The sequence below is a fragment of the Pediculus humanus genome, genomic scaffold (assembly GCF_000006295.1).
Source record: "Pediculus humanus corporis 1103172108269 genomic scaffold, whole genome shotgun sequence".
NCBI lineage: Eukaryota > Metazoa > Arthropoda > Insecta > Psocodea > Pediculidae > Pediculus > Pediculus humanus.
Window position 1 is genome coordinate 455,639 of NW_002987838.1, and position 13,517 is coordinate 469,155.

The following is a 13,517-nucleotide window of genomic DNA, read 5'->3' on the forward strand; positions in this document are numbered from 1 at the left end:
TTTACTATTTCTGGTTAAAATTTTTAATATAATAATAATAATGATAATAATAATAATTAGTAAAGGTGAAAGGTGAAAACTTTTTGGTACCTGCGTGACCTTTCTAATCAGGATGAGGTATCGAAGGTTGTTTTTTTTTTTTTTTTCGAAATAATTTTTACCATGTTTTTAAATTCCGAGTTTCAAATTGTTTGTCCTTTCATCATTATTCGAGAAATAATTTTATAAAATCTTTTTCCCCTCCCTTCCCTTCCCTTCCCCCCTATTTTCTCCAGTGGATGAATGAGGAGAGTAAAGTATATTATTAGTTTAATGTAGATCAAAGAAAATAGTAACAAGTTTTAAAGGTGTGGGGTTGGGCGGAGGGAGGGTGGAGGGGAGGAAAGGAAAGAAACAAGATTTTATTTTATAAATGACTTTCAACTTTCACCGACCTCCCAACATCACTGATATTCCTGCAAACCGCCATAAATTTTTTTTTGAAAGAAGATTATTATTATTATTATTATTATTATTATTATTATTATTATTATTATTATTATTATTATTATTATTATTAAAAAGAAAAAGAGAAAGAAATTTATAGTCGTTCGTTCGTTTCACCAACTTGCTTACTTTCTCCAACCACGTTTCGTGCCAAAAAAAATTCTCTTCTCGTTATAAAAAAAAAAAAAAAATTCCATGGTGTGGGAGTGGGCGTACGTTTCATTTAAAAACAACAGCAACGCCTCAAACTCTGTCGTTGTTGCTGTTGTTGGGTCAAACATTTTTATATAAAAAGCCGTGTGTGAGTGAGAGAGATAGAGAGAGAGAGAGAGAATAATTAAAGATGGAGTGGTAATGCATATAATTTTTTCAAAAATGAATTCCGTTTTGGAACGACAAGAGAAAAAAAATTTTTTGGGTCGAATCGTGTTCGTTACGGTTGCTGCCACTTTTTTTTTTTTTTTTTCGTTCCACGTCTGCACATTATCAAGCATAAATCATACAAATTATTATTATTATTTTTTTTTTTTGTTTGTTTCAGGTGTCTTTTTTTTTTTTTCTCTCTCTCTCTCATCCTACTCCCTTGACCCACGTGTTTGAGTTTTAGTTTTTCTTTTTTTTTCTTTTTTTTTTTTTTTTTTTTTTTTATTATTATTGGAAAACAAACATTCGTTTAAATAAGAAGAACAAGGAAAATTAATTAAAAAATGGCTCGAGGACAACAAAAACTTCAATCTCAAGCAAAAGCACAAGAGAAACAATTGAAAGCTAAAAAACAACAGGGACACAATGCGAACGCTCAAAAGAAAGCCGCACAAGCTGCTCTCGTACACGTTTGCACCGTTTGCAAGGCACAAATGCCCGATCCGAAGACTTATAGGCAACATTTCGAAAACAAACATCCGAAAAATGAAATACCGAGCGATTTGAAAGAAATCCCCGTATGATGATGTTATTACTCTTGGCTTCGGTGCGAAAAAGGTCCCAAAGCCGTCATAAAAACACATAAAACAAACATACAAATACAACAAACGATAAACGACAAACAAAGTAAAAATACAAAAAAAAATACAAAAAAAAAAAAAAAAAAACAAAAAAAAAAAAAACGACCAAAAACGAAGAACGGATATCATCCATACCGGCATTTTTCATTCCACCACCACCTCATTCACGTTTGACACGCACACACGCACTACCATACCGACAAACACAAACCCATAAACAAACGACAAACGCAAATTTTCCGACTTTTTTTTTTTTTTTTAAAAAACGTCATTAAAAAATCTTAATCATTATTTTTAATATATTTATTATTATATATATATATATGTTTTGTAATGGCTCAATTTTGAAAATTAAATTTTATGCGATTATGAATCGATCGATCGATCGATCGATCTATCGATTGATCGATTTCTAATCATCGATTGATTGTAATTGAATTGTTTACAATTAAATTTAATTTATGGATATTATGATTTTTGGAGTGGTTATATACAGTTTACATTATTATACTTTGGGATGTTTTTCCATAGAGATAAAAAACACAGACACAGACATACACAAATTTCGCGGGGATATCAAAAAAAAATTAATTGATTGATTGATTGATTGATTGATTTGTAATAATTAAAATTCGTTTTGTTTTTGGTCAAATGTGATATTTATTTCATGTTTTATTAAATTTTTTTTCTTTTTTTCTTTTTTTTTTTTTTCTATTTCTTAAATAAATAAATGAATTTTTTTTTTTATTGTAAAATGTATTTAATCGTTTTGTTGTTAATTTTTTTGAAGTTGGTCAAACTGACTATTTCATTTCCTTTTTCCGTTAATCGTTTCATTCGAATGAATTCGAATTTCGTTACGGGTTAATTTTTTTTTTTTTTTTTTTTTTTTTTTGGGGAGGTTTTTAACCGTTTTTAAACGATTTGATTGATTCGAAGTGAAATTTAAAGTAAATATTTTACGAAAATGAAATTTGAAAATGTGTAAAATTAAATAAGAAAAAGTTTTATGGAAAGTTAATTTATATATATATATATATACAAGTATGTAAGTAAATTTTTTTTCATTAAAATTTAATATAACGGTTTTTTTACTTACTATTTATAAAATTCGATTTGAAGTTATTTTTAAAAAATAATTATTTATAACATTAGTAAAAATTTAAATTGATAAAAGTTTTGCAAAAAAAAAAAAAATTTCAAATTTGAACGAAGCGAGCCTTTTTTCATTTCGATATTCCTTTGCTGAAATTTCGAGATTCCTTTACCCTATGTTTTTTTAAATATGTCGGAAGAGGAACGTAAAGAATATACAAAACAAGAATTTGAAGAGTTGTTATTATATTCTAGTAGACATGGAAATGTTAAAATCGTTTCCGAATTATTATTATACAGATCTAAAAATTCAAATGATTTTGATATCGATTGTAAAGGTATTTATTTTAATTTTTTTAAAAAAGATTTTTCTTTTTCTTTTTTTTTTTTTTTGTTAATATTAAAACTTTGTGTGAGTGATTTTAACCGTTGTTTCTGTCATCGAATACTTTTATTTTAAATTTTTTTTTTAACAAAAGTTTAATTGATTTGTCAAAAAGATTTAGTTAATTTTTACACATTTAATATTATAGGTAAAACAAAAAGTAATTTAGGATGGACTCCATTGCATTTAGCAACTTATTTTGGACATTTAAATGTTGTTGAAAAATTACTCAAAGGTGGTTGTGATGTTAATTCTGTTAATGATGCTGGTGATACAAGTTTGCACAAAGCTGCTTTCATCGGCAGAGAGGTAAAATTTTTAAATTTCTCAAAATACATATCGTCAAAGCAGACATGACACATTGAACAATATCAAAATAATCCTTTTACCTGATTAAATTGTAACATACCTCAATTATTATCATCTTATAAGTAATTTCAATCTGTTTGATAGGATATTGTATTGCTCCTCTTGCAATTCAATGCATCAGTTTCTATATCTAATGGAGAAGGAAGGAAACCGTATGATGTTGCAAAACCGGAATCTGACATTCATAAAATATTAACAGCTGCTTTGGCAGCTGATATTAGAAGAAAAGAAGAAAGATTACTGACTGCATCGAGAGAAAATGATTTAGCCACAATAAATTTATTGGTAATTATCTTTTGTATCGACTGCTGTTCGAATTGAAAAAATTGAAATGTTTTCGAAAACTTTTTTTTAAGTTGAGAGATCCAGAACCTCCGACGATAAATTGTGTTGACAATTTGGGTAATTCAAGCTTACATTGTGCATCTTATAGAGGACATAAAGAAGCAGCTGTTTTACTATTACAAAATGGAATCGATACAACATTACAAAATAATAGAGGTTAAGATATTATCATCGAATGGTAACAGTTAGTTAAAGTTTTAAATTTAAAAAAATTTTCATCAAGTTTTTTTTGTAAATTCAGGTAAATTGGCCGTGGATTTAGCTAGAGATGTACAAATGCAACAAGTATTAAATGTAAAACCAGTTAAAGTCATACAAAAAAGTGCTGATAGATTTGAAGGACAATTACTCAAACGTTCTAGGTTTCTCGGTTGGAAACCTGTTTGGGTAAGATGGTTTTTTAATATTTGATTAATTTATTAGTTTGTCAAGAGGAAGGAAGGTCAGAGTAATTTTAACTTTAGGCCGTTTTGGAAAGAGGAGTTTTAACATATTTTAACAGTAGGGGTGACGGATCAACCGGAATCAAACGAAAGGATTTTAAATATTTGGATGGTGCAAAAGTAACTCCCCTAGAACACGACACTTGTACTTTTATTATACATTTTTCTGACACGGCCGTTCACAGACTGAGCGTGGTCGAATGCATGGATAGTATTTCATCTGGTCCCGTAGAACGACAGGTTATATAAATTTTAACATAACAAAAAAAAAATTTCGTCTGCTTGATAATTCTTTCACAATCCGTTAATTTTAAAATTTTTAGAAATGGATCAATGCTCTTAACGAACATATTTCATATAACAATCATTATATGTGTCACGGTCAAGTATTTTACGATTCCGATGAAGATCAAAATGCAGTTGCTAACATCAAACCATTGGGCTCTATGAAAGATAGCTTACAAGATGCTTTAGCTCACAAACAACTTTTGGGAAAGCAAATAAAAGAAGCTGAAATGTTGGTTCAAGCCATGGGTAGTAGTAATTTTGTACATAGTGAAGGAGTTCTTAGAACAGTATCGAAGGTACCTCACTATTAAGTTCCTCACCTGTTTTTGTGGCTTTTCCACAATATCAAGTAAAAACGTTTTTTTTTTTTAGCGTTTTCAAGAGCTTTACGAAACATCATCGGAAATGGTATCTTCTTTAAATCATTGCGTAACACTTTTTGCCCAACAGGAAGAACTTAGAATTCTTCAAGTGAAACAAGTGCGTTTAAAATTTAAAAACTAGGCATAAGCTTTTTTTTATAAATATAATTGTTGAATATTATCTTATAATTTCTTTTTGAGGAACAAGAAAAATGTAGAGTTTTAGAAGAAGCATTAAACGTATTAGCCAAAGAACATCACGAATTGGAACAAAGTTTAGTTTCTCAAGTTGCTTCCGATTACAGGCATAAAACAAAAAGTCCCAGATTTTACGATACGTCCGACGATGAATTTTACGACGCTTTCGAAGCCGGTAAATAACATTTCAAAAAAATTTTATTTAAATTTTCCAAAGATGGAAAAACAAAAACCAATACGAGAAAATTTTAAAAAGGTTGTGTTATGTAACGCTTTTTACCAAAAAAAAAAAAAATTATTTTGTAGATAGTTGTAGTGATACATTAGTTACTGCCGGGAGTCCATGTGACGACACGGTTTCTATTTTTTCTGCCTTTTCTAGAAGTTCGTCATCTTCTACTTTGGTATCGTACGGTGAAAATTCTTTTATGTCTGCAAAAGATGCTCCTCCTATGGTACAAAAAAAATGTTGGACACATCCCAACAGGTAAATTTCAATTTCATTTCAAATCCGTTAAGAAAATAAAAAAAAAAAAAAAAAAAAAAAGAAAATGGAGAAAGGAAAGGATTTTTCCAGCTCCGGGAATTTTGACGGAATTATTTTTTAAAAATTATACATCATGCGTGGATCATAAAAGAAAAGAAAGAAAAGAAAACAAAGAGAAAGAGAGAAAGAATGAGAAAAGAAAAATAAAAATTTTTTTTTTCTCGTCTTTACTATCGATCTGTGCATGACGTTAACTCTGATTTTTCTGTCGTCTGCTTCGTACTTAACTTGCGACGATATTTAAAATTACAAATTAGTCGATTTGTTTCAACACACGAGTGTTTGTCGACAAAGAATTCTTTTCTATTATTATTATTATTATTTTATTATTTTATTAATTTATTTTTTATTTTTATTTGATTCGTTACGGGATTTTTATTTCGTATTCGCGTTTTTTCGCGTGCGATGTTGTTGTGCGACGACAACAACAACAACAACAACAAACATGACTTTGGTTTGTGAATTCCCTTGTAGGAAATGATAGTGACGATGAAGATTATAATTAAATTTTTTTTTTTAGTTGTTTCGTACGGTCGTAATTAATTTTATATTAGGTTCGGAGTGAGTGAGAGAGAGAGAGAGAGAACAACCATCTTGAACCGTTCGGTGTAAATTTAAATTTAAAAAAAAAAAACATGTCTGGAAAACCGTATTGCGTTTTTTTTCTCTCTCTCTCACACACACACACGTTTCAATTGATTTTTTTTTTAAAGATTTAATTATGAATGAACGAACGAACGTTTCTTTGTTTAGTAAAATCTGGGGCGTGTTTTAACCGGGAAAATTTTTGTTTTTCTATTTTCCGACTCTTTGACATTGTGACGTGTGATTAGTTTTTAGTATTTGTAATGATTTGTCTGTCGTCATCTTCTATACCTGAGTCTCACGTATCACCTGTAATGTATCGAAAAGGTTTTTTTTTTGGAGGGGGGGGGGAGTGTTCGTTCGAAACCGGGGTTTTCAGGTCGCGTTCACATTTACATAGGTTAAAAAAAAAATGAATGAATGAATGAATAAATTATTAGTTTTCTATTCGATTTGGATGTACAAAACGATTGTTGTTGTTGTTGTTGTTGTTAATATGCCATCGATAACGATATTCCTAATTAAATTTTTTTTTTTTTTTTTTTTTTTTGTTCAATTGAATGCAAAACAAGGAATTTCGTGTGTGTTTGTGTGTTCAATCGATTTTACATTTGAATTAATTTTTAAAAAAATTATTTTCCCTTTGGTTGAACAAACTGAAATAAAAAAATGTCGTCAGTTGATAGAGAGAGAGAGAGAGATAGGGATTTGAGAATGAAGAGGCGTTTTAAAAGGGTTTTTTTGTTCCCCCTCCCCCCCCCGCTTTGATGATTTATATAAAATTGTAATCTTCCAGTTTGTCGGCGTGTCACGCAGACGATTAAAAAAAAATGTCGGTGCATTTAATTAATTAAAAAATGACACATCTTTGATTTCGTTAAAACAACATTTCAAGGTCTCGTTTGTTGTATAGTTCGAAAACGTTCTCACTCTTTTCTTAACGGACTTATTTGAATCATTTTATTAATCGTTGAAAATAATATCATTATTAATATCTATCTCGTTCGCATCTTTTTTTTTTACGCGGGGGGTTTCAGAATCCCTTTCGAATCTGTACCAAATTCGCGAAAAATTTCTTTTCAGCTTGATTGAAAAAACGTGGAGTCGTTCCTGTGTAATTCCCTCGTTTGTTTTCGTAATTATCATTATCATCATCATCATCATTATCATTATCATCATCATCATCATCATAATCATAATCGTATGCTATAAGGTTTTTTGTAAATGGAATAATTTATTTATTTATTGTAATTTCGTTAAAAGCGTGCGAAAGAGTCACCCGGTTCGCCATTAATAAATTATTTATCGTTTCCTGATATACGGTCACGTGATTATTCATGTACTAGGTAAACATATTTATGTACTTGTAATTTGTTGGCGATAAAAAAGAAAAAGAAAAAAAAATTACAAATCGATCTTCTCCAGTAAGATCCCGATATCCCATTCGGAAAAAAAGCCTGGAAATCGACGATTGAACGTGAGTCAGGTGAACGTCGAACGAGAGGTTTTATTATTATTTTCCACCCACGCTTTTCATTCGATATTAAAAAAACCTTTTTTTTTTTTTTTTTTTTCCCTGAACGGTTCATTTATTCACCGCCGCCGCAGCTCCCTCCCCCCCTCCCGTTTTTTTTTTTTTTTTTTTTATTAAAAACGCCGAAAGGAATTTTTTGGAAAGGATTGAGGCGAATCGAACGTACAACACATCACGCTCGTTTTATTTATTTATTTATTTATTAATCGTATATCGAAAGGATCGATTTTCATATCGAAAATTTGGGTTTTAAACGTTTTGACCTTTGATGATGAGAAAGGGAGGGAGGGGGGTTGTGGTTATCGGAGACTTTGGAAAATCTCCCTCATTTAAAAAAAAAAAAAAGTGAAATAATGGAAAAGCGTTCGGTCGAAATTATTTTATGTTGACGTGCCTAAAAAAAAAAAACGTGACGTCGTCGTTATAAATTACCCCGATTAAAAAAAAAAAAAATTTTTTTATAATTTTATTATTTCTTATCATGACGACTATTTGCGTTATCACACACGAAAATAAGTTTTGTGTTATTTAAAAAAAATTTTTTTTTTTTTTTTTTTTTTTAAATAGAAACGTTTCGATTTGAATTATTTAAAGTGAATTATTGAATTTCGATTTTTAAAAAAGGAAAAAAAAATTATTTGAAATGACATTTGGCGCGATAAATTAATATTGAAATTATCGCTTTATTGTTATTATTATTATTATTATTATTAGTAAATTCGAATAAATAAAAATACATTTTTGAAAAATAAAAGTAAACTCGGATGTGCGGGAGAATAATAGAAAAAAATTTGGAAAGGTATTGTTTTTGTACGAAAATTGGTTATTTCGAGTCAATATGGCTGACGTGCAGAAAAAGGAACGATCTGAAAAAGAACATAGGTGAGTTTTCTTATGTGATAATGTGGAAGAGAGGAAGCGAGAGAGAGTGAAAGAAGAACAGGAAGGAAGAGAGAGAAAACGAGACGAACAGGAAGGAAGAGAGAGAGAACGAAACGAACAAGAAGGAATAGAGAGAGAGAGAGAGAGAGAAAACGAGACGAACAGAAAGGAAGAGAGAGGAAGGAAGAATGATAGAGAAGGGGGAACAGGAAGTGAAAGAGAGAGAGAGAGTGAGAGAGGGGAACAGGAAGGAAGAGAGAGAGTGAGAGAGACAGAGAGAGAAAAAGAGAGAGAGGACAGGAAGAAAAAGGAGAAATAAAAAAAAAGAAAATTTTTTTCTCATCATTTTATTTGTTTTTTTTTTTTTTTTTTTTTTTATTGCAGGACTCAACTTCCGGTTCCAATGTTTTCCCGTAACGATTTTTCCATATGGTCCGTATTGAAAAATTGCATAGGAAAAGAATTATCGAAAATAACGATGCCCGTAATATTTAACGAACCTTTGAGTTTTCTCCAGAGGATGGTCGAATACATGGAATACGCTTATCTATTGAGAAAAGCGAGCGAGCAAAGCGATCCCGTCGATAGAATGAAGGTTAGATTTTATTATTATCATTATCATTATTATTAATTAAGTAATCATTGGGCTTTAATCAATTTTAAAGTAAATAAATCGTTTTGGAGTTTATAAAGTTTTATCCAGGGTTTGTTTCCGTTAAAAAGTCGGTTTTGTGTTTTTTTTGGAAACAACAACAACAACAACAACAATGGAGATTGTGAAATTTTGATAAAAATTTCCTTCGGCCTTGATTTTATAAATATAAATTTGGTGTGTGCGTGCGCGTGTGCGTGTGCGTGTTGTGAGCCAAAAATAATCAAATTTCCATATCGTGTTAATTTCAGGTATTGTGAAAAGCGACGGAAAAAAAAGGAAAAATTTATTTTTAACGCAAAAAAAAGGAAAAATTAATTAGTTTTCATCATATTGTAAAGCGAAAAGGTTTTTTTTTTTTTTTTATAGAGATTGAGGCTTGGTCGTTTTAATATTTTACTGGGGGGCGGGGAAAAGGAGGGGGGAATATAGAAAAAGTAATAAATTGTTTTTTGCTTTTAATATTAAAAAAAAAAAAAATATAGAGAAAAGTGGAATAAACCTCGTTCGAATTTTTTTTTTTTCGTTTTTCAGTACGTTGCCGGATTTGCCGTTAGCGCCCTCGCATCCAATTGGGAAAGACTCGGAAAACCTTTTAATCCATTACTCGGTGAAACGTACGAACTCCAGAGACCTGGATTTAGAATCATATGCGAGCAGGTATCGCATCATCCTCCCATATCCGCTTTTCACGCGGATAGCAGCGATTTTATATTTCACGGTTCGATACATCCAAAGCTGAGGTTTTGGGGGAAAAGTGTGGAAATTCAACCCAAAGGAATGGTCACCGTCGAATTGCCCAGGTGAGAAAGACAGAGAGAGATAGAGAGAGAAAAAAATTTTAAACGAAACGGTTTTCCTTAACTTTACGGTTTTTCCTTACAGATGGGGAGAAGCTTACACTTGGACTAACGTCAATTGTTGCGTACACAACATTATAGTAGGGAAATTATGGATAGAACAATATGGAACAATGGAAGTTTTGAATCATAGTACGGGACACAGAGCCGTGTTGACGTTTAAACCCGCGGGTTGGTTTTCAAAAGATCTTCATCGCGTGGAAGGTTTCATCATGGACAAGACGTAAGTCTACGTCTCTTTTATTCTTGCGATGACGTCACGATCGTAAATAAAAATCCTTTCTCCTTCTTGCGTTCAAAAGGAAAAAAAAGTTGAAATTTCTCTATGGAAAATGGACGGATTTTATACGGTGCACGGATTATAGTAATTTCGAAGAGTATTACAAGGAAAATGCTCATAAATTCCGACGTGGAGATGATAAAAAAGGCGGCGAATCTCCTTCTCACACTCCGAAAAAAGTTTTGGCAAAATTAAACAGTCTTAAAATGGGCGTGAGTTTCAAGTCGCAAAATTCTCAAGCTGAGGTAAAAATAAAAAACAAAAAAAAAAAAAATGTAAAAAGTTTTTTGAAAATTTAAAACGTGTGATTCGTTTTGAAAAATTATTTTATAGGAAGATGGTCCACCGGATGTGGCCGACGGTGACATTCCAAAATGCGATTCGTCATATTCCATTGACATTCCAAATTCTGAAACTCTTTGGGAAGCTGAACCGAGACCGGCAAATTGTTCGGAGGTGAGACAATCTTTCCGAGAGAGAGAGATCTCTGTGAAAAAATTAAAATATTTTATTTGTCATCATTATTATTATTATTATTATTACAGTATTATCAATTTACTAATTTTGCCATGATGCTCAATGAAATTAACGAGGATTTTCGTAAGGAACTTTGTCCGACGGATTCCAGGTACGATATACGCCGCCGCCATTTTTTTTTTTTTTTTTCATTTTAGTCTTCCTTAATTATCTCAAAAGAAAAAAAATTTTGTCTTTTTCAGACTGAGACCAGATATAAGAAAATTAGAATTGGGAGACATAGATGGTGCTGCAGCTGAAAAAACAAGATTGGAAGAAAAGCAAAGAGATGCGAGAAAATCACGAAAGGGAAAAAAAACAGGGGAATGGGCTCCGAGGTAAAGTTAAAAAAAAAAGGGAAAAATAATTCACGTCACGTTCTCCTTTTTTTTTTCTCGAATGTTCCAAGGGGGGAGAAAAATTAAAATGAATGAATTTTTTTTGTAAAGGTGGTTTACTCAAGGATCAAATCCTCACACGAGAACGGATGATTGGCTTTATAGCGGAGGATATTGGGATAGAGAATTTTCTGGAATCGAAGATATTTTTTAAATATAATTGGATCCGCCAAAGGAAAAAGAAAAAGGAAAAAAAATGATTTTCCATCTTCGTAGATTTTCCGTCGTCGTCGTCGTCGTCGTCGTCACTCACACGCAAACCCGCAACACATAAGAATTGCATGACAAAGTCCAAAATTGTATTAGACGATTCTAAATCCCCCCCCTCGTGTCCCCCCCCAAATTCTCTTCCTCCGTTAATAAATTTTTATTGGACGGATATTAGAATTTTTTTGCGGAATTAGTCGTAAATTATCATCGTGGCTTTAACTACTATCTGTTTTCTTTCTCTATGATGTCAGTGTCAATAGTAGAGAGCTTATTATAGGTTTAAAAAAAAATTCCATTTCGCGCGCGCAAAAATTTCAAATACATTCCAATAATATAAAACGTAACCGTCTATGTAAAGTCATAAGTTTTTAAATTAGTCATTCGGTTTGAACGAATCACGTGAGCAAGCAGAAGAAAAAAGAAAAAAAAATAGTCATATCGATTACGTATTATATTTACATGAACTTCCGTTAATTAGGATTTAATGTTAGGTCACGAACAATAAAAAAAAGTTTTAGAAATAAATAAATAAATGTCGATTAGGTTAGGAAATATTAACAATTTCCGTTTCCGGTTTTTTTCCTTTTACGCTTTATCTTTCTCCGCCATTTTTAAACGAAATGATGATGGAGAATTTTTCCGAGAAAAAAAAATACGGTTGGAAAAATTCAATAGTTAAAAAAGGATGGATAATGAAATGATATAATTTTCTGTTGTTATTATCATTATCGTAATTAGGTCAAAGGTTAAATTTGTTTTAATTACGCGGGTTGCTTCGGAAAACGTATAAAAAAAAAAAAACGCCAGGTTAAATCTCGCATCATTTAATAAAGTCGGCCATTTTGTTTTTTTTTTAAAGTTGAAACCTGTTATTTAGTTTAATTTACAATCCGAAAGATGGCAGTTAAATCGCAAATTTGAAATTTATCAAAAACATTTCCGAGATTTAAATGGCGGCGGAATACTTTAAAAAAATTTTTTTATTTTTTATTTTATTTTTATTGATCGGATTTCGAAGTAATAAAAATAGTAATAAATATCCCGATAATAATAATAATAATTTTAACGGTATATATAAAAAGAAAGAAAAAACTTACGTGTGACGTTTCATCGTTGACGGTAAATAACCGGAGAGAGATCACTATTATTATTATTATTATTATCATTAATAATTTTTGGTTGTTGTTGTTGTTGTTGTTGTTACCATAGATAGCGCGTGTATGAATTTATGTACCTGATTCGATCAAACGGTTTCGTTTCGTTCTTTTTTTTTATTATTTATTTACTTATTTATTAAATCGTCGTCGTTTTATTTAGATGTAAACAAAATAATAATAATAATAATAATGATAATTTTTTTTTTTTTTAAATAAGAAAAGTATTAAATTTAAAATTATTATTATTATTATTATTATTATTATTATTATTATTATTATTATTATTATTATTATTATTATTTCACGTTAATTATTACGATGATAACATTAGAAAATCGTTTAGGAAAAAAAAAAAAAATTAATTAAAATATATATATTTATATTTATATATGAGAGACGAGTATTATTATTATTATTATTATTATTATTATTATTATTATTATTAGTTAGCGAAATATATAAAAAATATATATATATTTATATAAATGTAAGAATTTATATTTATACGCTTAATATATACATATATATATAGTAAATTATTAATTATGTAATAGAAGAAAGAAAAAGTATTTAAATGTCACGTGATCAATTTAAAAAAAAAAAAAAATAGTTATAGTATAATAATAATAATAATAATAGTATTAACAAATCATTATATTTAAAATTGCGTATATATATATAAATTTTTTTAATAAAAAAAAATTAATAAAAATTAATAATAATAATAATAATAATTAGAAAGGATGTGAAGCAAATAGTTATCGTTATTATTATTATTATTATTATTATTATTATTATTATTATTATTATTATTATTATTATTATCATCAATAATTAACAATTGACATTTTAAATTTTGTAACTATTGTTTATATATATATAAAACTTTAGTTCGATGTTAGAATCTAATACTTAATTATT

General features: G+C 29.7%; 3 protein-coding genes across 3 annotated transcripts; all 3 read left to right on the plus strand.

Moving 5' to 3' along the window:
• Positions 1–1,193: 1,193 nt before the first annotated feature.
• Positions 1,194–2,399, plus strand: Phum_PHUM503170 (zinc finger protein, putative; the record flags this gene model as incomplete). The annotated part of the gene is made up of 3 exons (XM_002430834.1): positions 1,194–1,427; positions 2,281–2,353; positions 2,392–2,399. The coding sequence occupies 3 exons, from the start codon at positions 1,194–1,196 to the stop codon at positions 2,397–2,399; spliced, it is 315 nt and encodes a 104-aa protein (XP_002430879.1).
• A 376-nt stretch (positions 2,400–2,775) lies between these two features.
• Positions 2,776–5,466, plus strand: Phum_PHUM503180 (osbpl1a, putative; the record flags this gene model as incomplete). The annotated part of the gene is made up of 10 exons (XM_002430835.1): positions 2,776–2,923; positions 3,119–3,279; positions 3,424–3,624; positions 3,696–3,840; positions 3,926–4,071; positions 4,149–4,367; positions 4,451–4,711; positions 4,788–4,895; positions 4,979–5,150; positions 5,282–5,466. The coding sequence occupies 10 exons, from the start codon at positions 2,776–2,778 to the stop codon at positions 5,464–5,466; spliced, it is 1,746 nt and encodes a 581-aa protein (XP_002430880.1).
• Positions 5,467–8,926: 3,460 nt separating this feature from the next.
• On the plus strand, positions 8,927–11,383 carry Phum_PHUM503190 (oxysterol-binding protein 1A, putative; the record flags this gene model as incomplete). The annotated part of the gene is made up of 8 exons (XM_002430836.1): positions 8,927–9,118; positions 9,710–9,978; positions 10,061–10,258; positions 10,338–10,560; positions 10,649–10,771; positions 10,861–10,943; positions 11,035–11,169; positions 11,281–11,383. The coding sequence occupies 8 exons, from the start codon at positions 8,927–8,929 to the stop codon at positions 11,381–11,383; spliced, it is 1,326 nt and encodes a 441-aa protein (XP_002430881.1).
• Between the last annotated feature and the right edge of the window lie 2,134 nt (positions 11,384–13,517).